This window comes from Onychostruthus taczanowskii, unplaced genomic scaffold, assembly GCF_017590055.1.
Source record: "Onychostruthus taczanowskii isolate IOZ18803 unplaced genomic scaffold, ASM1759005v1 scaffold8, whole genome shotgun sequence".
In the NCBI taxonomy this organism is placed as follows: Eukaryota; Metazoa; Chordata; class Aves; order Passeriformes; family Passeridae; genus Onychostruthus; species Onychostruthus taczanowskii.
The window spans coordinates 7,625,229-7,651,739 of record NW_024505892.1 but is presented as its reverse complement, the minus strand read 5'-3'; the positions used below and the strand labels follow the sequence as shown (position 1 = coordinate 7,651,739).

Sequence of the window (26,511 nt, the reverse complement as noted above, 5' to 3'; positions counted from 1 at the left end):
TTACTAGAAAGCATTCTGGCAGTAGCTGCATATAAGTAAGCAGGAAGCTGGAATTAGCAGTTTGCGATATTGCTAGTCTTCCACCTTCTGATCCAGCCCCTCTCCATTGCCTATGTTGAGAGAGGAAAAACTGCACAAAAGGTGCATACCTGCATTCTTAAGTTTGGAGGAGAGTGTGAGAATGAATTAGTATTTTTTATTTGGCCTACTGTTAGACATTCTGTTCTTCCTTCTTGATCATAAACATATTTTTTCTTGATCTGAGACAGTTGTGTGTTACAACAGTAACAGCTCAGAACAAACCCTACAATACATGCACACCTACTTATCACAAGACTTGCAGTAAAATTGAATTGAATATATCTTTAAGAAGTAAATGAACAGCAAAAAAAAAATGACAACAAACAATCTTTCTATTTTTTCCTTGGAAGGATCTTCAGCAATTAAAAAAAATAAAAGCAATATTTTTGTAGACTTTTCTTTTAAAACTCCTCCAGCTATTAAGGGACTATAAAAAATGTAAGATGTAAAATATTGATTACTGAGAGGTTTTGAATATCTTTAAGTTTTTTTATCTATAGTAATTGAACAGTTGTTGTTATTATTACAGTTTTTAAAATAATACTTTGAAAACATTTAAGAAATCAACCATCAATAAAATTCAGAGGAAAAGGGGACTGATAGATAAATGTAAAAAAGGAAAACTAGCACGAGAGTAATATTTCAAGCAAAAAATGCTAGTTACATTCTTTAAGTAGCATTTATAGATAAACTTCTGGGGAGGCAGTTCATATAATGTGGTTTTGGTGTCAACATTTGGAAGGGAGGAATAACCACCTCCTTTTTGTGTCTTGTAAGGCTGGAGAATGGGAGACACCAAACATGGCAATTCAGCCAGGCTGGCCTCTGAGAATAATGGTTTCCAGTAATGGTAGTGCAATAAAGTTATTGGGGATTATTTAGAATACCAACAACTGTTTTCAGTTATTGGACTTATTTTTCCTACAACTTTGAAAAGAAATTATAACTTGTTGTTATTATAACTTGTTGCATTTAGAAACCAAAAGGGCTGGCTGCAGTTTGGAGTATGAAGTTTTGTGTTCCCTGTGGTGTGCTGGAGCTCACTTCTGCTGTTGAGTGTTATCCTTTCTGCCATGTGAAATGCTCTATACCACTGTATTGTTAATGACATTCATTTACTGCTTGCTATGTATTGCTGTGCTATGTCTCAGTTCCTAGATTCATTTTAACTCTAAAGTTATGCTTAAAAGGAAAGCAGTTTCTCAGCTTCTGGTGTGGCTGAGAAGCCACAGCATTTGCTGGGCTCTGCAGAAGGCTGCGGTAGTTCTTAAAGAGATGTCCTGAGAAGGTCTGCCAGTGGTGGGTGTAATTTCAACTTTAACTCACAAGTCTTGCAGTTTAAAGCCCTTCAGCAGAAATGGATGTGTGTTGGCTGCTGGAAGGGTGCAGCAGAAACTCTGGGCTCCTCCCTGGCCAGTGTGCATGCCTGTGTGCCTGGGCAGGGGCAGGCAGCTGGGCTTCCTGGATGAGGAAAGGGAAAACACATCCCGTGAGGGATTTTGGGATTCCAGAATTAACATTTTCTTCTGGCCAAGCGCAGAAAATCAGAATGTAAGGAACTTGATGTTATTGATGTGCATGGATGGAGAAGCTTTGAACTGTAAATGTCAGCACTTTTATTGCAACATTTTTGCAGAAATGAAGTGAAATGAGCAAGTGGAGAAGGGTAAGATTTCTGGCAAACATAGAGGAATAACAACAAAAACCAAACATAAGAGCACCTAAATTACCACCAGAATTTTCATGACAGGAAAAAAAATTACTTGCAAAACTTTGAAAATTCCTTTTTTTTTTTTTTTTTTTTTTGGTGGGGTTTGTTTGTGGGGTTTTCTTTTCCAAATACTGGAGTTTTGTTTTCCAAAATACTTACTTACACCTCCAAATTATTTTAAACAAATAATTTAAACAATGTGTGTGTTATGTAGAACTATAGTCTAATATTTTCAATCTCATACTGTTGCAGTGAGAGGTCATTAAAAGCTTGTGGTTTCACGATTTATTATTCACAATTCTGTTTTCTTGGTTAAAATTTTTCTTATTTAATTTTGCAGTGTGAAAAATATGCTTCTGTGCCATCAGTCCTTTTTCAAAGGATATCTAATTCAATATATTCAGGACAATGATTATGACCCTAAATAAATTCCTTTGCAAATAAAGTAATGAATAAGCCACTTATGTACTATGAATTTTAAAACAATGTTATTTATGAAGTCAGTCTAGAAGCAGGGATTAAGAATTATCTAATGTTCTAAATAATGATTTAGAAAAAAATTTCTACTAATAGTAAAACTCGTTTATGGAGTGGGGTACCTGGAATGAAATTAATTCTAAGATTAACTTTTTATAAGTGCTTTAAAGTGACTGCATAAGGAAATTTTCCCATGGCATTTCCTTCTACTTATGCTATCCTAAACTAACATATGACATTTAAAAAAAAAATTCTTCATTTAATCATGGAACAGTTTATATTGAATAGTTCGTTAGATCTGTGATGTATATTGTAACCAGTACAGCATTTGTAAGTCACAGACAAATAGCTTGTATAGAAAAAGTGAAGGTCATAAACACAGCAGTCAAAAGCAAATTGGCCTGACACTGTTTCTTGAAAACTTGCAGAATGTTCTACCTGTCTATGCTTGTCCATTTTGCAAGGCTTAAACCCGACAATTTGAAAAGAATCATTTCCCTTATTCCATTTCATTTCAACCTTTTGAAAATCATATGGTTCCAAGAAAACATGACACGAGGAAGGGAGAGACAGGGCTCTCTGCTCCACACCACTTGCCCTTTTGGGTAGGCTTTGCATAAGCAGCTCCCTTGAGCTCATGGCTGCCTGTGAGTGGTGCCTGTGAAACCCAGGATGTTGGCATGACTGATTTATGTAACTGCTGCACGCAAAGTGATGATTTGCTAGTAAATTACTGATTTTAATCTGTGTGTAATCCTTTCCCTCCTATGTCAGATAGACACAGGCTAATCCTCCTACTCCTTTACCAGGAAGGTAAACGTTCCCAGGGTGGTGTTTGGGGGAAGCTGGGGAGAGCAGGAAAACTATAAGAAAATGAAATTGTTGGTTCCAAAATGGTAACAGAAGCATCCTTTTTAGAGCATGCATTACCCACAAGGGAAATCACATAAATGTATGTGCCTGCAGTCTCTTTCTGGAAGTAGTATGTGAGAGGGGACTTGTCTAAGTTTATGACAATCCTATTATAGAAATAGGTTTAATCAAAATCCTTAATTTGTTGGGGGGACTGGAGAATGAAACAGCTGAAAGTTTTGAACTTTGTGGGATATTTAAAGCCTTGTATAGGTGTCAGCATATTCTTTCATGTGAAAAAATAAGCAAAAATATCTTCTAGCCAAACAAAGATTTTAAAAAGAAAGAAAGTATGTGAAGATGCTGAAATTGTCAGCTGCTAATATATTCTGGGGTGATCATGTTTTAAAATATTATAACATGTGTTAAACACTTCAAAGAAGCATTAAACTAAGGTTTTTGTTTGCTTTTCTTAGAAGCCTTAAAATAGCAAGTCAGGCATAAATTTTGCTAGGCTTATAATGATGAGGTATTTGCATCAAAATGCATAAGGCCAGAACAATAAATGTATTTAGGGACTTTAATGGTTCAGGTGAACAACAAGTGGGATTTTCAAGGCATGTAGTCACCTTACTGCTTCTGAAAATGGTACTGAGGTGTAATACTCATCTTGAGGCAGTGACTGTGCCTTGTGAGAAGACTGGGTGAGCAGCTGTGCTCTATTTTTGTTCATTATCTTTTCGTTAGTGCTGATGTGACTTCTGTTCTGACAGAACCCTAGGCCTGAAGTTTGCATACTAGAAATGCAGATGGACTTGCTTGCTTTCCAGTTCTTGGGTGATGAACTGTGACTGGCTGGGAAAAGATACTTCGGTAAGGGCACATCGGTGAGTGGCAGAGAGTGTCTCCCTGGGAAGGGCACTCCTGCCCTGGAAGGCCCAGGGCTGCTCAAGAAGAGCTGAAGTAGAGACCACAGTGGCTGTAGTCTTATAGCTCTTCCATTCTAATTTTTCACCATTTATGGAGGTCTTGCTTTTAGGATTGAGGGCCTGTAGGTCAGCTAGAACCTGGGGAGTGGGAGCAATAGGCTTGGCAGGAGAAATGCAAGGTCACACTGCCTTCACCACCATCTCTTGAGAAACCCTCTCATCTGTATCCTGTGAGTGAGAAAGGCAAGCATGTCTGACTCACTGCAAAGAGATACTATACTGCTTAGTCTACTTCTACTGAAATCTGGTTTACACCAAGTTAACCTTTCATATCATGTAACCTTGACTAATAAATGACACCACTTTGGAAAGAAATTTAGGGTAATCATTCTTCTGTTTATATAGTGTTTTAGCATGTCAGTTGGTACAGGTTTGAGTATAGTATTAAGTGAGGGTAATATTGGAGTCAGTTTTAGAAAATGAAGTAAGAGATATTTGAATCTCTCCACATCCTTTCATTTGCAGTCACTTTTCCGACTGATTTTTTTTCCTCTGACTCTTGAATACTCCCTAGAAACTGGAATATGCAAGTGATTTTGAGTAATGACAAAAAAACTGCAGGTTGTGCCTGCAGATGTGTTGAACTTTCCTTAGAAATTGCTTCCCAGGGTGTCAATGGCACAGCATGGCTAGCTCCTGCCATGGGACATCCAGCTTTGGGCCACAGGCAAATGGTCATTGGGCCTAAAGGATGCACGAGGAAGTTGCTGTCCATACAACTTTCAGCAGTGACTTTTCAATAAGTGAATAAAGAAATACACAAGCGTGACAGAAGCGCTGGGGCCACTTAAGCTCTACCTTTGACTGCCAAGAAATGATGAATGGCTGCATTAAACAGGACCTGCCTCTGCTTGCAATGCAGAAATGCCTTTAAGTTGCACTTTACATACCTTGAGATGTCTTACAAATGCTAGGACCTACTTAAATGATTCTCTTAATTCAGCAGTTTTGAGTTCAGTTTAAAAATGTACTTGATCCAGTATAACTGTAGGCTCCAAGCAAAAGGTAGTGCCACACTCTGTCTTTCCCACTCCCTGCTGTTAGACACAATAATCATAAAACTGTGCAACCAGATACTGCCAGAGGCAAAGGAAAAATAATACGCTAAACTAAAAAAAAACCCAAAAACAAATCACCAAACTCCACTCCTCAAACCCCACAGCAGTTTCTGATGTATCTGAGCTGTTCTGCTTTACTATGTAGTTTCACAACCCAGTGTCATGAATGGAGCATAAAGTAAGAGCTGAGGAAGGGACAGCAGTGCAGTTTTGCTGGTAGCCTAGGGTCGATGTAACCCTTAGATTCAAGTACTGTTATCCTCAGTAAGCCACAGCAGTGCATTAGCCCAGCTCTTGGTAGAGGCGTTTACCACAGGTGCTTTTGTTTCCTTCCATCCTGAAGCCAACGGTGGGGCTGCCCTATGAGCCTTTTTCTGCTTAATGGCAAACACTTTTTTGTAAGGTTACTTAAAAAAACACCAAACAACTGACCTGCTTTAGGCTGGGGCAAATTCTTGACAGATACTTGTGATGACTATGCTTTTCCCCCTATATAGTTGCTGTGGAAACGGGCCCTTAAAGATCGTTTCAAATATGTGAGGAGACCCATTGAAGATGATGAGCAAGTCCTGAGGAACAAATGCAAGTTTGGCCACAGGAGAGGACAGAGCAGAAAATCTTCTTTTGCTGAAAATACTCTTGATGATGTCCAGAGGCAGGTAGAGGTAAGGTTTTTGGTGCTTGACTGAGTTCAGTCTTTCAGCTCCTCTGTTGACAATAAGGCTACCAGCCAGTAAAGGGGAGAACTGATCTCATCCCATTTAGACTCATTTTGTATAGAGCTTGTCATATTGCTAGATCCTTGACTTTTTTAGGTATCAACAACGGAGCTAAACCTGATACTGGATGCCTTGCAAGAATGCAAAGAGCTATTTGAGCTAGTAGCAAAAATCCTACTGTCACATTTTTTCTATAAAATCTGTTTGTGTAGATGTGTGATATACATAGGCATGTTTACAAATCTATGCGTGCCGTTGCTGTGTATTTCTTTAGTTGGAGAATTCAGAGAGTCATCACTGTCCACTAAGTGTCTGAAGCATACTAATTTATACACTTTCATAAGTTCATTAAGGTTCCAGGTTTGCCAATACTGCACACACCTCTTTGTGCTGCAATTAAAACATGGTAAAATTTAAACAATTGGACAAATGTGATAAAGAGGATACATAAGTAGATATTTATCTTTAGTTTATCCATGTTCATCCTGCTGTTTACCAGACCCTGTATTTAGGGAACAAGAGTGGTTTATTGGATGCATTTCTGCATATATTGCCCTTGTGATTGAAGGTGGCTTTAGTTTCCTATACAAAATGCAAATACATGTTTGCATTGGTTTTTAGAAATGTCAGTAATTCCTGTTTATTCCCTTTGGATTAATATGTTCAGGAATAAACACACTCCTTCTTGCCTGCTTTAGTTGAAGAATTTGCAGCATGTGTGACTTAAGAAACCTGTGACTTTGGTACAAAACAGTTAACAGTCTCACATCCAGTAAAGGAGAAATTACAAGCTCCTGGTTTTGTGTGCATGTTAAGAGTTAACCATCCTTTATCTGCTAAAGCTTGGAAAGGGCGCATGTGGATCTTCTCTGTCTTATGAGCTCATTGAGAAGGGCTTTGTAGTGAACCTGTAGGGACTGCATGCTAAACTTCCTTTATCTGTAGAGAGGGTGCATTGTGCTGTGCTTCTGCAGACCAGGAATCACCACTCTCTTTAATTGCATTGCCCGAGGCCATCACTGGTCACCCTTGTTTGCTTTAGAAATTAAAGACAAATATTTCATCTCCTCTAAAGGCCTGAATGTTGTAAGAAAATTAAGGGTTAAACTTAAAGGTGGTAAGAGGATGTTGAATATCCCTAAACAACTTTCCTTTCTTTCTCTCTCTCTCTCATTTTCCCTGTATCCTGAAAACATATATATATATATATATATAAATAAAATAGAAATATAAATGCAAGAATCAACACTTGTGGGCCCTATTAAGGATTAAGAATGTATTCCATAATTTTGAGGGAATCAAAAGTTAGTTTTAAATGTGTTTCTACATTGAAAGCAGCAATGTATGACTCTGAGATCCTAAATTATGTCACTACATATCTGCAAAATGGAACAAACTGTTTAATATTATTTTTAACAAAAGCAGTGGGGATTTTCATTCTGTACGTTTAGGAACACACGTAAAGGCACTTTCCTGCCAATCCTTTGCACTGATTACAAAAAATATAAACTGTTAAAGTGTCTTAGTCTCAAAAAACAAATATTTTATCTAGAAGCCAATACCACAGGCAAACCCAAATTGTATTCAAATTATTGTTAGCCAGATCCCCTTGTCTTCTTCCCTTTTCCAAGACTGGAAGAATGAATCAGACTTGTGTGAACTAGAAGCCAACACATCAAAATTAAATGAGGTAAAATGGGGGAAAATAAATTTGAGGTCAAGGAGACCTTTGGAGAATAGTTAGTGAAGGATTCTTAGTCCCTTTGGGCCACCACACTCTCCTTTAGCTAGGCAGAGTAGGACATTTAGGGCATTACAGGTCAAAGCCGACTGGCAGGGCTGTGCAGATGAGGGAGCACATCTGTTCCCAGCAGATGACCTACTTACCAGTCACACGGCTGACTTTGTATCCAGCTTTAGTTTCTGAGCAGTCATAAGCTGTCAGCCTGTCATGTGTGCTTTGTGTCAGTATAGTCTTGGATTGTTAATGGCATGAAAAGATACTGATAGGAAATGTCTCACTGTTATACCTGGCATTTGTGTTTCTATGAGAAGAGTAATAAAGTTATTACTACTAATAAAACCCTTAACCAGTCTTTTTACTACTTCATGTGAAAATCCAGCTGCTTGCCAGGACAATCTTCCTGTGATGTTTTGAGCCAGATGATGTCTGCCCCTTGGACTGCCCGAGCCCCTTTACCTTGCAGCCAGGCATTCTTCCTTCAAAAGCAGCTCGAGCATACTCGGCAGGGTACGCTCCCATGCAGGGCATTGCTTCCAGCTGCAGCATCTGTCTTTCTCCTCCAGTTTCTTTAAAACATCTGCTAATGTGTTCCTCATTACAGAGCATTATATTCAAACAAGATTGAAGAGTAGCTACTTTTTTTTTCTAGTGACTAGCATCATGTGAAAGGTCTTGAGCAAGTGCAGGGCAGTAGGATGATGGTAAGAAAGACATAAACCCATGCTAGAGGTGTCTGTCAGTAAAGGAGATTTTTATTTGAATTATGCTCCCTACAAATATCCATCAGGTTGCACTACCAGGGAATGAAGCTTGGACTGTGCCTGACAGACATTAATTTGAGCCTCTGTGTCGGGAGGGATATTCAGAGTTTTATCAGGAAAGCCTCCATAAACAACAAATTTTATGGCTGTGGTGTGAGAATCCTTCTAAGTCATTTTCCACAGTCAGGCAAATATCTCGGAGCTGCAGTAATCCAGGGGAGAGTGTTTTGTAATGATAATGACCTTCATCTGCTGCATATGGAAGGTATTTTCCATGACAAGGGTGATCACACTGTTAAAATACATAAGAAAAGCAAGCCAGTCTCCCGTCTGCAGCAAGGGTGGGATTACTCCTAACCGAGCCATTCAGTGGCTTGTTCTGACTGGTCTCATTATTTTTTTAGCATCAACCCCCCATTCCTCTGCCCTAAGGACTTGTTTGATTTATGGTCTTTCAGGCTATGAGGGAAACCACCTCTTGCCAGTTGCAATAGGAAGGGCCCTAGACTTGGGGGAGCCAGAAGAAACAGAAAGACAGGACCTTCCTGGTCCATGGCCAAAGGATTGTCAGAAGGCAAAAGGTGATGGAGAAGGAATGATGATTGGCTTGCATGCCTTGAGGGTTTATGGCTCAAACACTATTTTAGTTTTCCCAGGGGTAGTGACCAAAGAGCAAATTCTGCCTTTCAGAATTTTCAGTTTGGAAATCTTGCCAGTCTCAAGCGGTGCTGCTCATGGAATGTGTGACTTCACAATCAACTCAGTTAGCTGAATACAGAAATGAAAAATCCCCCAGCTATCCTGCATGACTGAACCTACCAATTCAGAAAGGTGTGTTTTCCCCATAGGTCCAGTATCATATTCTGCGACTCCCAGAGGCTTCTGGGATACCCTTATGATATCTCAAATGCCACTAAATAGCTGTATCTATGCAGCTGGATTAAGCTCCTTCAATCCATCCCAGACATTAAATAAGAAAATATCTCAGCAAAGGAACTACCCAAAGGTATCTTAAGCTTCCTGAAATGTAAGGGAATATAACAGGCTAGAAGACTGCTCGTAGTTCTTGGTATTAAACAAAAATGGAGAGAGAGTGCAGTCCCTCTTCTAAAGCCTCTGCTGTCTTACATCTTATGACAGCCTGTTTGTGAGGTCATCAAGGTTTCTCTGAAGCTGTCATGCAAATAAATTTGGAGTTAGGTGTGAAAAGAAAAAATAGGCTCTGACAAGATGTCAGCTATGATAGTAGTAGATATTTGCAGATAAATAGGAGTATTTGCCACACCCATCAGAGCCAAGAATAACAAAATGAAAACAATTTATAAAGGGGGCACCAGCACACCATCTTCTTTCTGTGTTAGTGGGATAGAGACAAGAAATGCTTTGAGGAGAACTTTGACTGGGAGAAGCAGAAGGATTCTGCAGAAACTTAGAAAGTTGGACATCAATTGATATTCCTGTACAGGGAAGATAAGCAGGCATTTTGAAACTCGTGAATGTGCAAATTCTGTGCCAAGAGGACTAAACGAAAAGCAGAGAAGACCCCTGACCCAGGAGGAGCACCATTTATGCTTGCTTTGGTGGTATCATGCAGTACAAAAATGGTGAAATTTACCCTGTTGGTTTTATCTGGAAACTGTCCTTTCTGATTAAAGGAGGAATCAGGACTGACTGAAGTCTACCCTGAGATGGAGTCTCTTTTATCTCAGTTTAGGTAAATTAGACAAGGTAGACATTTCCTAGGGATATGCCTTTCTTTGAGGTGATAACTAACATCATGTTTGTTAATGATCTTACACCACTGCAGGAGTCAGAAACTTGAAACAAGATTTCAAGGGCTCTAGAAAGAAGAGGATTTGGAAAATGGCGGCTGGAGAAAAAGGGAGAAATGAAAAAAATAAGGCAACAGCAAGGGGAAAAGAGAGCTAAATGTCTGTAAAATTCTCAGAGGATGAACAGCTTGTGTACGAGATGCTGAAGTTCTCTTGGCTCAATCTTATGGCACTATTGGCAGCATTAGGTGCCATCTATACTGAGAATGCCATACACAAATGAAACAGGGGTGATAGCACCTTTCCCTCTAAGACTAGTGGTCTCCAAATTAAGCATTTGAATGTTTGCACAACCAGAATGTGAGCATGCATACATAAATGATCATTCGGTGGCTGTACTGAGCTGTTATAATGTGATCTTTCCACTAAAACTTTGATGTGCGTACATCAAATTTTGAGCGTGTGGTGTTGCTTAGTTAATATTTTAAAATGTTTTTAAGTCAAAGCAAAAGCTTTAAACACAAATCCCTGGCGTACATCTTGCACTTCACCTTCTTATTTGTATCAGCCAGTATCTTCATTGATCTGTGAGTTAAATTGTCAAGCACAGGTTGTCCCTTGGTAGAGGAAAACAGATTTCTCTCATTTTGCTTATGCAGCTTACAAAATCATAAAACAGTTGTTGTGGTCAGAAATAGGCTGGCTTACTTGACTTTGAAAGTTTTTGGTTAGCACTGGCAAGTAAATCTAGTTCGAAGTTGCCTGCCTGGCTCAAAAGGGCAATTATGTGTAATTAAAGCAAAGCCTGCCTTAATTAAACATCTCATTGGAGTACAAGTCAGTGTGGATCCTGCTGATGGTTACAGACTCATTTTGCTTGAAAGCAGCCTGTCCGTGCTGTTTCACCTGTCTTTGTGTGCAGTGTTTGGATGTAAGAGGTAGGGCATGGTTTTGATGTCTTCTCAATTCTCTTCCACCATCCAGGATGAGAAGATGGGCTTGAGCAGTGCCCAGTTTACAGCCTGCCTTTTTAGATTCATACTTGTTCCAGATCAGTCTCCAGTGTTTGGGGGGTTTTTTTTGAGCAGACCTTCACTGTCTCTCATTGCCTGTTTTGATCACTCCTGATATAAAACTGCCCAATGTTCATCATAGCAAATGTCATTCCAATGACCCTGATTGTTATTACTGAAAAAAAGTGCTGTCCCTTACAACAGTGGTAGCAAAAACTGTTCTATACACTGTGCTTTTATGATGCCTTTTGTCTGTATGAGCTCCAAAATAGCAAGACCCACTTTTCAGTATTCAAATATCAAGACACGGAGATTATGCTCGCTTAAGTAACTGTGAAAGCTGCTTCTCACCCTGAAGAAGTTATAAAAGCCAATTAATGGAAAAGATTATTCCAAACAAGGGTCCTAGCTGTCGTCAGGCTTTCTTGTGTGAGTACCTTGAGTGTTGATGCTAACTAATGCAGGTAGACCCAGCAATCAAGAAGTGCTAGCAGCATCAGTGCTCTTAGCAATAACATGACTTGGAATATGCATTGGCATCTAGCAAGGAAAATTCAAAATGTGTTTTTCAAAGAAAATATTATTAGCAGCTTCTGGGAGCTGACAAGAGCAATAATAATGAAAGACAGAGGCTGTACCAATACTACTACCCATCAGCATCCCAGTCCTAATGTATGGTGTAAAAGGACTTCCCATTCAGTGTTGATGCCACTGAACCTGTCTGCACAACACTGCTCTTCCAGGAGACGGTTCTCATTACCATCACATGTTTTTTTACAATGCTTTCCAGCAAGCAGATTAATCTCCATACAAAGGAGATTTCTCAAAGAAATATTCCCAGAGCATCCCAGGTGAAGAACTTGGATCATGGGCTGGCAGTGAGCAGATGGACAGCATGCAGTAATGTCCTCATATATACCTCTTTAACTCCCCTGCTCCTATTTGAATTCACTCTCAGACTGAGGAGCCAGTAGGTCCTGTTGGCATTCATCAAAAAAGACATCTCTGTCTTTGTCCTTGGCAACAATGAGGCCACATTTACCATTCAGGAATTGGTCTAAACCCATGTAAAGAGCAAAGAGTTGTCTGCTGTCCACACCAGAGGCGCTTTCATCACCCTTTGATTAGGCAGTCATGTTTGATGTTAACATTCATGTCCTTTACGATTTATGATGCTGGCTTTCAACAGCATCTGAAAGCTTAGACCTTGGAGATCACATCAGGCATAAGAATTGCTTCCTCCCGCCTCACAAACTGATGTAGCAGTTTCACTGCCTTGGCTGTGACACTGTTTCATAAAAGTGCCCTGCTAGCTGGGGCTTTTTTACAAGAAGGTGCTAATACAATCTTGTAGCTTGGGAAGAATAAAGATCCATCAAAAGGACATTTAGGAATCAGGCCTTTATTTAGAAATCTGCCTCCAATCAAATGACTATCCTCTTGCTTCAGGAGATGGGAGGATTTAGGAATTTGGAGTCTAGTCATTTTTTGTATGTTTTCTTGCTTTAATGTGAGCTTAACACAATCTGCTTGTATATGGTTCCAGGTAGAACCATGAATAGCAGGTGGGGAGTCACAGTCAAAAGGCCTCTGGAGTGTAGGCAAAGAACCTTACAACCTGTGTGCCTCCCAGACTTGGTGTCTTCAGTCACAGATACCTAAGATGCCAAGAAGTCAAGATTGTTTGTGGGCATGGGCACTAGGGATGGCCTCCCTGCTGCTGTCACCCTTTGAGTGTGAATACAACAGAATGAGTACCTCTGCTTAGTCTGCTTACTTCATTAACTTACTTTCCACATCCTTTTGCCTTTTTCTTTGTTCTGCTGCACTTCTCATGAGCTTGTGATGATAAGACAGCTTCTTATTTAAAGACACTGAAATTCTTGTTTGTTCCAGAAATATTTTTTTTTTTAGATCAATATGTTATTGTTTAAAAAGAAAGGTGAAAAACACCTTTACATTATAAACTAAGCATGCAGCTGAAATGGATGTTACTGGTGACACAACTGAAAATCAGGCCAGAGGGGTCAGGTGACCTCAAGAAGTAAAGATTCCTCATTCAATGAGGCTATTTTTTTAGTTCTGTCTGGTATACATGCTGTACTGTTAGCTGTGGCTTCTTCAGACATTGAGACAAGAAATCCCAGCTTTGGTCTAGATAGGATTGGTTTTGCACATTATCAAAATAACTGAGCTTTAACCTTATGTCAAATTTTACGGGAATATTACTGTGCTGTAACTGTCTTTCTCACTGTGATGGTTGGAGTGGAGAGGATCTAGAGTCTTCCCTAAATAAGGAATTGGTGGGCTGATAAGCCAGTTCAGTAACCAGTTTCCAAAACCCAGATTCCTCCTGCAATGTTAGTTAGCTATAAAATATTTTAAATGACACTTGGAATTATTCTGCAATCAAACGGGCATCCCACTGAGATAATTTATTTCCACCAAAGAAATCTTCCTCTCCACTTACCTAAAAAGCCAACTTATTTACAATCAAAGAAGTTGGAAAGATTACAGATAGTGATTGCTTTAAGCAGGATGAACAAAAACAAAGCAACCAATTCTTACACTGACTTCTGCTTGTATTACTCCAAGGTAATAGATGATTTACACTACAAAGTTTGGCCTTCCATTGCTATTTCTGCCCCCTAATAAATAGCTATGACAGCAATTCTTCCTTATACTGCTGCCATATTTCTATTGGTAGCTTGCCATTGCCACTGATGAAAATGTCACATGTTCTTTAGCTAATTAATAATACCATCAGCTAAACTAGCTTTCAAATACAGAGCTGACCACAGGGAAAGTCCATCAAATCAAGCAGTGTTTGCCTTGACAAGGGGGCTGGAGAGAAGCTGGCGTAAAGGTCACAGCTTCTTCTCGTGTTTGTTTCTAAGCAACCCAGTCAGTCAGTCTGTGGTTGCTGCACACTGGCTTGAGTTGTTTTGCTTTCTTGTCTCTGCAAGTAAGACACTGAAGGTGACAGGCCCTTGGGGAATAAGCCACCATGTTCCACATCAGCTGGCTGAAGAAGTTCCTGCTTTATGGGCAGGAGGCCTGAAAGCAGACCCACAGAAGAAACCAGTAGTGAAAGAACTGTTTGGAGTCAGAGACTTCAAGCTAGCTCTTGCACAGCATAAAAACATAAATGTAATTTTAAAAGCCCTAAGAACTGCCCAAGTTTGTGTGTGTGAGAAAGCATGGCTATCTTGAGACTGACAAGAATGGGTCATCCCTTGGTTTTGTGCACTGGTCACAGTGAAGCAAGGGACAGCCTGTCCAGCTTAGGGCAATTTAGCAGGTTAAGGAATAGCTGAATGGCCCAGTTGGGAATATGTCAATACTAGGATGGTGTTCATAGTAGTAACCAATTTAAATTACGTACCAGAAACCATCAAAGGCTGATGCAGGAAGCTTGCAGAGATGACACACCAGCAGCAAAGCAAAACTCTGATGACTCTGAGTGATCTGATGGATATTTACACAGAATTCTTTTTTGTGGCTTTCTGCCTTTTCTGCACTGGTTATAAAGGCTTTCTCAACCAGGGTGAGATGCCGGAAGCCTGATGCTGCTAAGGGACAGGAGTGCTCAAGGTGCATTCCCTAGGTACAGGATGGCTGTCAGAATATAAAGCCATACCAGAAAAACGAGATAGATTTTGCAAGGATTCTCAGTAGGTGAGTTCAGATGATCACATTACTGGGACCATTCTTCACTGGCATTCTCCAGGGCATCTCTCTCAAGACTGGCATGTCAGTAAAGGGGACAGAATAATTCACTAAAATGAGCAGTAACACATTTCCAGGATCAAGTACTTGCACAAAATTTTTAGTGGTGTCCAAGGATAAAACAGGTAATTTTTAAATTGTGATGTACAATTTTTCTCATATTAGATAATTGGAGGCAACTAATTTGATGCCAGTTTCTAGAGTTTTAGGAGAGAGCTAGAGAACATATGGACCAAGAAATCTTGTGTCTTTGCTGGCCAAGTTGGCAAGAACTGTAATGCAGACCCAAGAGATTAACACATTAGGAAGGAATCAACAAAGTTTTGGTAAACAGACCTAATTCTTCCCAAATTCCTTAGTTCTTTGAAGTATTCAATAACCCTGACGACAGAGGCATTCCAGCTGATATAGTTTACTTTAAATTCAGAAGAGATTTTAGCACATGCCTTTCAAAGGCTCTTAGAGGATATAATCTGAGGGGATAAACAGGAAGGTCCTTGAATGGATAAACAGTTAAAAGATAGAACAAACAAGGCTATGCAGAAATGGTTGGGGTTTACAGTGGAAAAGATTATGAATGCTTAGTTTAAGCAGTTCAATATATTTCTGAATGACATGGGAAAAGCAGACTAGTTGGCAGATTACCTTTTGTGATGCTACCAAGGATACTAAAGACAAAGATTGAAGAATTGCAGAAGGACCCCATTCCAGGGGGAAAAACCCCAGCAGATTAAATTCAGTTCTGAATTTCAGTTCATAGATGGAAAATAAGGCACAAGGAGAAAACCCAGTCCTAACAACACTTATAGTGATGGGCTCTGAGCTCATTAGTACCATTCACAAATGCTATTTTTATACTAGGCCAAACAATATCTGGCACAATGCTAAGCAGCAGTCAAAAAAAACCCCAAAAAACCAAAAAAAACCACCCAAAAAGTTGATTACACAGAATTATTTAAGAAAGGAACAAAAGACAATGCATTCTTCCACTGTATGCCCCTGTGGTATCCCAGTACATCTCAAAAAGTACTTTAAGTTATACTGCCCCAATTTCATAAAAACTACAGTGAAATTAGAAAATTTGCAAAGACAGTAATAAGGGCAATTGAAAGTGTGGACAAGCTTTCATATGTGGAATGATTAAATAGCTTAGGATGGTCTCGGCTGGAAAAGAGATGGCTGAGGACAGAATATGACATATCTGTAAAACTATAGTGGCATTGAGTTGGTGAATAGGTTTTGAATCCAGTATGATAATTAGGAAGCAGAAGTAGGAGGAGAAAAACAAATAAATGCATTTCCTCTGACAGTGTATAGTTAAACTGCCACATTTAAGGCAGGATTTTGTGGAAGGTATGATTTTATGAGAGTTGGAAAAGTGACTGGGAGAAATAATTGAAGGAGAAAAAAAAAAGTCTACTGAAGGCTGTGTAACTATAAAGACTGGAGGCTATTAAATATAAACTTTGAGAGGCCACAAACCCCAATGTAGTGAAATCTTGACGAACTCATCATATATTTATCATTTATACTTTTTCCCAACACCTCTCCCAGGCAGGTAGGGGAGGGTATGGCACAAACTCATCTCCCCACCTCTGCTCCTGTGCTCTGAGGAAGAAGCTAGGAATGCCTATGCAAGCTGGTCACAAATAAACACTACTCTTGTAGTACAATGAAGACTGAAATCCCCTATTAGAAAGAGTGCAGACTGTGATAGTACGAAACCCTAGCAAGGGCCAGGGAGCCGTGCAGGGGTCACGTTAGGATCTGTCCTGCATGCAGATCTTATTTTCATCTGTGATGCCAATGGCTATTGGTATCTATGGATATATACTAGGAGAGAGGCAGGTTTGTCACTGTGTACTTTGTGCAACTATTCTTGGAATATCACATGCATGATCTTAAAGAAGGATATTAATTAAAATGGAAAGTTTAATTGCATATGCAGAGTACTGCAAAGTGGTTTGGGATGTTTTGTGTTTCACAGCTCTGTGTCGGAAATGTTCTGGGAGACATTATGGAGTGTCTCAGCTCCCTCTGGCATTGACCCACAGGCTGCCCATATGTGTAGTCAGAGCTACATCAGTGACAATACAGACAGGAAAAGCCAGAGGCAACGCAGCCTGAGGATGGGAGCTGTACCAACTGTGCTTCTCTATGTCCCTCAGCTTGTTTCAGTGAGCAAATTCACTGTGCCCACTGATGGGTAAGCTACACACACTCAGGCTACTCCAGCTGGTGTACTGCTTTGGATAGCCACCCCTCTTAGTAATTACTGGCTTTGGAATTACATCAGGGACAATAGCAATAATTTTGAGGAAGGTTGTTAACTATCCTCACGTACAAAAAATACTTTTTGAAAACACTAACAGCCAAACTGCTCAAATAATGGTTTTCAATAAGAGGTTTTTTAGTTCAGCTGGTCTCCTTGGGGGTAAAAATTCCAGCTGCATAAATGTGAAAGTTAGTTGTCCTGCTTTTAGGACGTGTATGGGTAAGAGGAAAATACTAAAAATTCCCTTGGTAATACAGAGTTAATATTGCTAAATACTGAGTTGTCGTTAGAGCTGACTACTCATTTCCAATAAACCACAATGAGACAAACCAGACACAGGAATAGGAATTTCATTAATAGCCTTAAATATGCAATTTGGCCTTGAGGGACTTGGCTGACAGGTATAGTTTTATATGAAAACAGACCTTAGTCTAACTTAGAATATGAGGGTGAGTTCAGAGAGCTGGAACTGAAACCATACTACCCTCTCTGCTGAGCTCGACTGCACTCAAATGACAGAGGTCACATCAAATGACACGAACTAAAAAAGATAAATAATCAGATAAAAAGGCTGATTTTTTACAATTCTGTCCTTGATTTCTTCATAGGAAGAACCTGGTCATCTTAAAGGCAGTGCAATGGATTTACATATTAAGTGGCTTAATCGAGAATATATGAAAACTCAGAGGAACTGGGAAGAAGTGGATAACAGAATGAATATGACAATGGAAATACGGAGAAAGATGATCAGTGATAAGGCACCTTTAAAAGATGTTCTTAGACTATTTCCTTTCTTAAGATGCCCTTATCAGGTAACAGAACTATTTTTAATAATGACATTGAATCCTGTGTTATAGATATGATACATCTGTAGACATGTATTTCATAGGATGTTTCCACTCAAGTATCAATCAGCAATGTTCTCTTTAATCTAACTCATATTGAAGCTAATCCCATTTTAAAAGTTCATCAGTTCAATTCTGAGTTAAAGGTGTCACACATACCACTAGTGTCACTATTTGGTATTACTTGATATATTCCTTCCCTGCTTTGAAAAAAAAATTACATCAGCCTCTTGAGTTTATAATCTTATTTAACTGAGCTAGTTTTATCCTGTCTTCAAAGTGCATGCACTGTTTACAGTTTTGGTTTTGAGGTTTGCAGTACCAAACACTTGTTTTTCTTTTAGCTTTTTAGGGAGTTCCAGCTTCTCACACACATGGATATTTATAAGAAAACAGTCGAGATTTTGGAGATTTATTCAGAAAACATTTTGTCCTTGTATGTGGTGAGGAATAATCCAATTAACATTATGCTGCAAGAAAATCTGAAGCAGCACACAGAGGACAACGTTCTGAAATGTCAGTACAAATCTCCTATGCTCTGAATATCAGAGTTTTGTTGTAGCTAATTGTTCTTACTTATGTAACTAAACTAGTTTCAATTGTACTGCAAGCACATTTCAAAAGTGTTATGGTTTCTTTGAAAATATAGAATGAATGTGAAGCATTGAGAATAAAAGCTACTAAATTAGTAGGAAAATTAAGTTAGTCAAGTATTGAAACTTTTTTTTTTCACTGAATAAGACTGCAGGTTTGATAAAGTAAGTAATTACCTTAAAATAAGTATTGCTAGATGAGCAGAAGTATATATTTCTAGATATGAGTGCTTATTATTTTCTAAAAATACCCACAGAAAACTAATTTTCTGCTTTAGAAATAGCCCCATAAAAAAGACACAATTTTCTTCACAAGTCAAGTTTCTATGGTTATAATCTTCACCCCAGTAAAATTAAAGAAGTAGTTCCCACTAACCATTTCAGGCACCTCATCTCTGCAGAGACATGCTGCAGGAAAAAGGGCACAGACTGGTGCTTCTGGTGAGGTCCATGTACCCTGGCTGTGGGGGAGCAAACACCTGCTGACACTCAGCTTCTTTCAGTCTGAGAAGTCTGGGGAATGTGGTCCTGCAGGGACAAACTTTTCAAGCAGTCACTCAGATTTGCCATTCTTGCCCAGCTGCCGCTGCCTGTGCCCAAGCTGAGCTCTCTGAGAAGTCCTCCTTAGACTCACTTTCTGTCAAACAGGCATAATGCCAGGATGTCAATCCAAGGTCACACCATATGAACACGTGTGTCCTACTTTCACTCCACTTATTGCCAGGTCATCTTTGAAAGAAGCAGGAAGTGTAGGTTAAAATTCTGGGGATTTCCTTTGCTAAGATTAAAAACAAAAGTAGGCATGATAGATTAAAATTCTTCAATGAATAGTCTAATCTAGAAAGCCTTTATGGACTTTCTTTTCATAGCTTTGGCCAAGGAAATCTATGGATATAATAAGTAATTTCCCCTTTTCTTATACAGCATGTCCACAGAGATTTTGACTCATGCCTTAGTAAAGTCCCACGTCTTTTCTACTTTTCTCTCACAAACGGCTTGACCTGGCATGTAGATTATAAATGCATAGTGAGGTAATTTCAGTGAAGCATATGACACCAGAAGCGTGACCTGCAAAAAAGATGTTATAGTCAATATCAGCTGAGCCAGAGGGATGGCAGGTACAAGGAGGTTCTGCAGCACCAGCTGGTACCACAGCCTTCAAAGCAGAGTTCTGGAAACACGACTCCCTGGACTTCCAGTTTACTGAGGAGAGAGGAGTTTGGGGAAGGGCAGTGAGGGCAGGAAGACTACTCAGCTCACAAACACAACTAAAAGCAGCCTAAAGGCCAACTTACTTATTGTGAAGAAAATTGAATTGTAATATTGAGTAACAGAGTCCCATGAATTATTTGACACTAATGTTCATTGCCAGCTGAGTTGCCTAAATATTGACTGTGGTACAAACTACTCTCCAAAGTGGACTGAAAAACAGCTTCACTACTGAGCTGTTAATTATTATGTAGGCTGCAATCTGTTTTTCCAGGATGATACTGCAGTGCCAAAAAGTTTTCTTTTGTAATTTAGTAGAAATCCTTGCCTTTGACAGATATGAAAATGACTGCTGCGTGTTTACTCCTGCCAGAGGTCTTTGGAGATGATTCCAGTTTGTTTGCTGCAGTGAATGAGGAGGTAGGAGACAGAGCACCAGCAGCCTTGGTCTCTCTTCCTTTTATCACCTGCACATCACCTGGCCTTTTGGTGGCTCAGCTTAGTTCTGGGAAGAGGTGACATTAGCCTGCCTTTTGAGTAGAAATGGTCATAGAACTTCAAAGCACTGTTATCAGCCTTACTTCATTCTCTGATCTGTTCATCACAGAAATGTTGTGGCATCATTTGAAATACCCTTTTTTAAATTTAGGTAAAGGCAGTGACACCAGTGTTGGAAGTGAAAAATCCCTTCAACATGAATTCATGTGAGTTTGCCCTGTACATAGAAAGGGAAGAGCTAGCCCAGCTGGATGACTGCACCATGGCTCTGGCAGCGCTGGTGGCTGCATTCCATGTGTTTGATATCCCGTGCCCAAAGAGAATCCACAGGACGCTGAACTTCCTGGAGTCCCTGGTCTTTGAGGTGAGGAACCCAGCATCCCTGCCCACTCCAGTAAAGACAGGGCTGGAGACACCCAAGCATCCAGTATCTGATGGTGCACCCAGCACTCCTCTCAGGAGCATTTGATATTTTGTTAAAATAAATCCCTTTGTGCCATTCTTTCTAGTGAAAGTGTATGTATATTTAAAAGCTATGTTTAGTGATGTCCTCCTTTTTTTATTGTACTGGCTACTTCTAACAAAAAATTAAAACTCAAGCAATTTCATTATTTTAAATGTAGATTTCAGAGCAGTCAAGAGATAATAAAATTTTCTAGATTACTTCATGTGTTATGTATTATTTTTCTATAAGGAGCATTTGAAAAAATCAGATATTTTGATTGTAAGAATTAAAAAAAAAATGAGCCAACATAAGCATTTCACTGCTTCAGATGGTAATACAATTAATGTTTCGAAATGGCACAAATTAAACATTTACTTATTACCATTACTTCATAATGCTATGATTGCTGAGAGCCTAATATAATGATTTTAGTAGTTTAAAATGGTGGCCTGATTTTCAATTTACAGGATGATGACTTTTTACTGTTTTCTTCTTGCATGAAACATTTTGTTTTAACATTAATCCTGAATTTACTAAATAGGGATTCTAAGACCAGCTCTCAAAGCAGCAAGAATGACGTATCTGGGATGCTGCCATGTGCATTGGTAACCACAGCTTTGGTGCTGCAGAGGGAACACTTCTTTCCATGGAACAAATCAGCTTTCTCCACATGGTGACTCTGCCCACACAGAGCAGAAGCCCTGTCCTCTCTTCTTCCACAGCCTTTTCTCTTTCCCAACACTCTATTCTTAACTCCTGTCTGAAAATCCCAGGGGATACTGTCTGGCAGTGCATGGCTCTGGACAAGTGCCTGGTGATAGGAACACACAACAGCCAGGACCCATTGCATTAATTAGAATTAAGAACTAGCTTTTTATTAAAATACTGCTTTCTATTAGAGACCAATCTCCCACCAGTGCCAAAAATGCCACCTTAGGCAAAACAGCACCTGTGGTCACCATGATTCCTTAAACACTCAAACACACAGCCTGGAAGGTTAAATTTTGGCTGTGCAGGGGTGACTCCAAGGCAGTGATTACAGTGGGAGATCCTTCAGGATGAGAGGAGATGGCTGCATTTGATGGCCAAACTCTCCTGCTATAGGCTTCACATGGTTCCCATGGAATGCAGGGAACCTTTACCAGTGTGAGGGCTGGGCTACCACTGATACAAAACAAAAAACAATGCCATTTCAGAGATCCACTAGGTCTGATGAGTGGTTTTAGTTTCCAAGTAAATTTGTTGACTGTAGTTTTTGTACTACATCATATAGGATGTAGTATGGGAATGATGATGATGTATGGGAAGCTCCTTCATCATATGGGACATAAAAGTAAGGATTATGTATGTCCTCATTATTGTATGTGATAGCTGTATGCACAAAAAATTTGGCTCAAGTGAGGTTTATTCTACATCGTGTAAACAGTATTAATTTAAATCCATTTCTTAAACCACAGTACTTTGTAAGTAGTTGTATATAAAAATTCAGGGAGGTGCTAAGATCCCCAAGTAATCCCTGTTGAGCTGCAAATCTCTTTGTTGGTTATCACTGCAGGCTGTGGACCTGACACACAGGACAGACAGAGAGGGTAGAGGAAAATAAACTACATGGAAGGAGAGAATGAAAGAAACCAGAAGAATTTGGCTTTTTACTAATCTGTCTGTGCAACTTCAGCTGCTGCTGGTGACAAAGTCCAGGGATATAAATGGAATTCTGATTGTAATGGCCAGGGGGGACGTGAGCTTTGGGAGTAAGTGCTGAGGGAGAGGGCACACAGCAGTAACTAAGTTGCTCTTTTAAAACCACTGGCTGCACTGAGCTACAGTGAGAAATCGATACACACCACAACCATCAGGAGCAGCTGGGTTCATCTGGGAGTCCTGGGCACACACAAAGGTAACAGAGACTCCAGTTCAGGTTTTATTTGTATTGTAGTACAATAAGAGTGCAATTTGAATGTACACATACTGAACAAAATGTAAAAATATTATTTATGCAATGCTATGGGAGGAAATTAACAGAGCAATGCAACTTAATACTGACCCTGTTTCACCTCATATTATGGCAGGTACCAGTCACCTACACGATCTGGAAGGGACACAGAGAGTGAAAACTTAAGGACTCCAGCCAAAGAAAAGCCTAGCAAAATCTGTGGGAAGATGTAACATTCTCCCTGTTCTGTGCAATAGGAATGTTCTGTTTGTTCTCAGTTCTACAGCTGAGCAACTGCCCACTGCAGCACTAAACAGAGGGCTGCCAAAAAACCTGATCCAACTCTTCTCCCTCTTCTTGCAAAGTAATTCTGGAGCAGTCCTCAGTACACAGGCAGCTAGGCTTTCTCCCATATAAAGTGCATCTGGTTTACATCTTGTGTGTTTATCTACCATGTGCAACGACTTTCCGACTTTCCCTATAATAATCCTCCAAGAAAGGAGGTTGCCTCACCTCAGTACCTGCTGGTGACACCTGCAGCCTGCTAATGACCTAGTGAATTGCATGTTTTTTACACCTAGCATGTGCCGGTGTACCACAAGCATTTAAGTATACTTTTCCCTGTGCTTTGCCTTTTCCTTATGCCTTATTCATTTACAAATCAGAGTTTTCAGCTAGAAAGTGGTGAATAAAATCATTCTCCCACCTCTAGGAAAACAAACCTCTGCTGAATATGAAACCAGGGTAGCAGTCCTAGCTTGAGCACAGTTTTTCTCCATTGTTGTGGTAACTATGCTGAAGACTGGGAATTGCAGACACAATTGCATGTAATTTCTTTTCTGCTGATTTCCTTGCCTCAACATACTCCTATTTTCTTCCATGTTCTGAAGGACTGTAGCAGACTCCATGTAAATGGCTGGGACTCTATTGTGCAGCATAAACAAAAATCTTCTATGAAGTCAAACTTTATTTTTCAGTCGCAGCCTTCTCTATACTGGTCTTTTGATAAAATACATGAAAGATGCTGGTGGCAAAACTCACGTAACATTTTTTGTAATCGTGCAAAAGTAAAAACATTCAGTTATCAAAAAAGCATTATAATTTCAACCCCAACAAGGTTTGTTTTTTTACAAGCAAACAGACAGTTTTATTATCTGTAAAGTAATATGCTGTAGCATAAAGTGTCACATATGTAACATTAAGTGTTTCATTTTCAGACTATGGCACAAATACACATTAGCCATAACAGTCTCATCTGGCTACCTGTAGCCTAATTTTTGGCTGATCAGTTTTTATTTTGATAAAATGAAGTAAAAGCTTCTGAAAAGTAAAATGGGTAAATGAAGTACAATTCAAGAATCCTTAGAAAATATTAACGTTCCCTTATATAATACAGCATAAATAATTAATGAAGGTTTTCTTGATGTCCAGAGAGAGTTAGGGATCCTAACCATCCATGGAGAAGTAGCGCCATTAGTTTGGTAAATAAGACCAGCTGACTCGGTTGTCACACAGTACCTTCTCAAAAGCTTGAACACTTCCCAGAAGGATTCAGATGTGTACTGGCTCCAGGAGAATATAAATAGTCCACTAGTGCTGAACTTAAGTTTCTTCCTTTCTGAGAGTCCTTACTCAACACTTCTAGTGAGTCTTTGTGCTTTGAATAAAACATGAGCTCCAGTGGAGAAAGCTGGTTCGTGCACATTTTCCATTATCTTCAAAGTTCATTGTGTGAGTTTTTCTCTGCAGCTTTGAACATCAGAATGGAATTAAAGATTTTTAGGGCTGGTCCCAGTTTAATGCTCATTATTTTGACTATGTCTGATTGGGTCATTAGCAGGAATGCTTCTCCATCAATTTGCTTTAAAAGAAAAAACACAAAAAGCTATTAATAGGTCTGACAGTGCAGCAGTATAAAAGTTTCAGAAAACATGAAAAGAAAAGTCCCAGCAACTTCAGACAAAGTTAAGGGCTGGCTGAATACAAGCACTTCAAACTGCTTTCAGGAGAGCTTTGATTTCAACCTTTAGACAGATCAGCTAGTCTAAGAGAACAGGATGATCTTCTTCCTGCTCGAAAACAACCGTCTGGCTAATTTTTATCTAAACAGTTCTCATTTTCATACTGACAATATAAAACCTATTGAAAAGTAAAGTGGGTAAATTAAGTGTAATTCAACTATACTGAAGCACAGCAATGCTTTTAAAAATCTGAGCTATTCTTTTTATGCAAGCATCCACAGGAGAAGCTTCTGGATCTCACTCCCAGCTACAGAGCTGGAATCCTCTTCAGGCCACCACTTCTCTGCTCACTAGATAGCAAATTGAAGTTAATTTGATCCCAGATGAAAATAGGGGCCAGGCTAATAAAACAGTTTTTTTTGACACAAACATAACAGAACATTTCAAAACATGGAATATTTATTATTTGTATTGTTGATGTTTTACTAAACATTACAAATGAACATTCTCCTGTAAGCAAATCACTCTCTCAGCAGGAGTGCCAAATCCCAACAGGAAGAGTCCCCAGGGTCCTCACTTCAGGGGCTTCAATGGGGCCAACATTTCCTATGTAACCTTTGGATCACTTCGGTATCTATATCCAGTGTAAGCTGGATAGCTATACATAAAACGCAACTGTGGTTAAACAGAAGCACTGCTTAGCCTTAAAGATACTAACCTGAGATAAAAACAGTCTAAATTCCTCTAGGGCTAGGAAACAAGTTTTCTGAACCAGACATGCTGCAAAGGACACCCCAGCACTCTAAGTTGAGGAACACTGCAGTCAGAACAGCACCATATGGTAACCCACAATTACTTTCTACTCGTTTCGTACACAAAGCCAGACTTGGTGGGCTCAGAACTTGAAGTGGGTGAACTTGGGGCCCCCCAAATAAAAAGCTGAAGCATCTTAACAGAAGCAGGCTGAAGGTTCATTTCCATAGTAGAAGTTTGAACCAGCATCTTCTGCCTACTGATGTCAGCCAGTCCATGCCTCAATGACCTCATTGACCTCAGTGGGGAACATTTAATTTACTAGTCATAGAAAAGGCCTTAGAGGCTGAATCCTAGAGAAGGGAAATATTTTCTCACACCTCTGAGAATTAAAGTGTAAGGATTCAGCGTATCTGTGGCATTTGCTGTTTGCTGACTTGATTAGCAATATGCCAACTTTTATTTCTAAATTCATTGATGAGACACCCTGAGTGACATAGGAGACAATCCAGGCTTGAACAGTAAAATGCTCAACATCTGAGCTAGTGCCAAATGCCCAGAAATGCAGCCTCTCAGTCCTTTGATAAGCAGCTGTAATAGTCATTACAGTCTACAGCACAGCCTGAAAACTTCTGTTGCAGGAGATTAACAAGGCCATCTGTATGCATTTTCCTCAGGAGGTGCCTTCCCAAGTCTAAGCACCAAAAATTATTCTTCACTTGAAAGGCTGGCTGACTCTGCCCATTCAGGTCATCTGGCACCTGATCACTCTGGCATCTGTGATAAGACTGCCTTCTTGAAGCTAAGCATTAGCAGGAATAACAAACCTCTGGGCAGAAAAAAAATAAGACAACCCAGGTTATAATGCCTAATAGATCTAAAAGCCCTATTCATTCCTAGTGACAACTTTAGAAAAATAATCTTCTCAGATGACCAAAATGCACACCTGGCATGCTCACAGAGTGAGTACATGCTCCTTTGAACCTCATTAGAACCTTCAGATCTTCTCACTTCCTGCTGAGTTAAATCACATTCATTAATTGGCTATATCAGGAGGAAGAGCATTAATAGCTAAATGTGAGGAGACAAGACG

General features: G+C 39.6%; 2 protein-coding genes across 8 annotated transcripts in view; one reads left to right on the top strand and one right to left on the bottom strand.

Annotated features, from left to right (window-relative positions):
- SAMD3 (sterile alpha motif domain containing 3) overlaps positions 1-20,795 on the top strand; it is a 34,357-nt gene extending 13,562 nt beyond the window's left edge. The window contains exons 6-10 of the mRNA XM_041424032.1: positions 5,666-5,827; positions 17,790-17,993; positions 18,371-18,542; positions 20,166-20,248; positions 20,478-20,795. Of these exons, the coding sequence (XP_041279966.1) occupies positions 5,666-5,827; positions 17,790-17,993; positions 18,371-18,542; positions 20,166-20,248; positions 20,478-20,795 (939 nt within the window). The remainder of the gene's footprint in view (positions 1-5,665; positions 5,828-17,789; positions 17,994-18,370; positions 18,543-20,165; positions 20,249-20,477) is intronic.
- Positions 20,796-23,831: 3,036 nt separating this feature from the next.
- Positions 23,832-26,511, bottom strand: part of L3MBTL3 (L3MBTL histone methyl-lysine binding protein 3) — a 76,709-nt gene continuing 74,029 nt past the window's right edge. For all 7 annotated transcript variants that reach the window (XM_041423737.1, XM_041423739.1, XM_041423740.1 and 4 more), the window contains one exon: positions 23,832-24,565. In XM_041423737.1, coding sequence (XP_041279671.1) covers positions 24,422-24,565 — 144 coding nt within the window. In that variant the 3' untranslated portion in view covers positions 23,832-24,421. The remainder of the gene's footprint in view (positions 24,566-26,511) is intronic.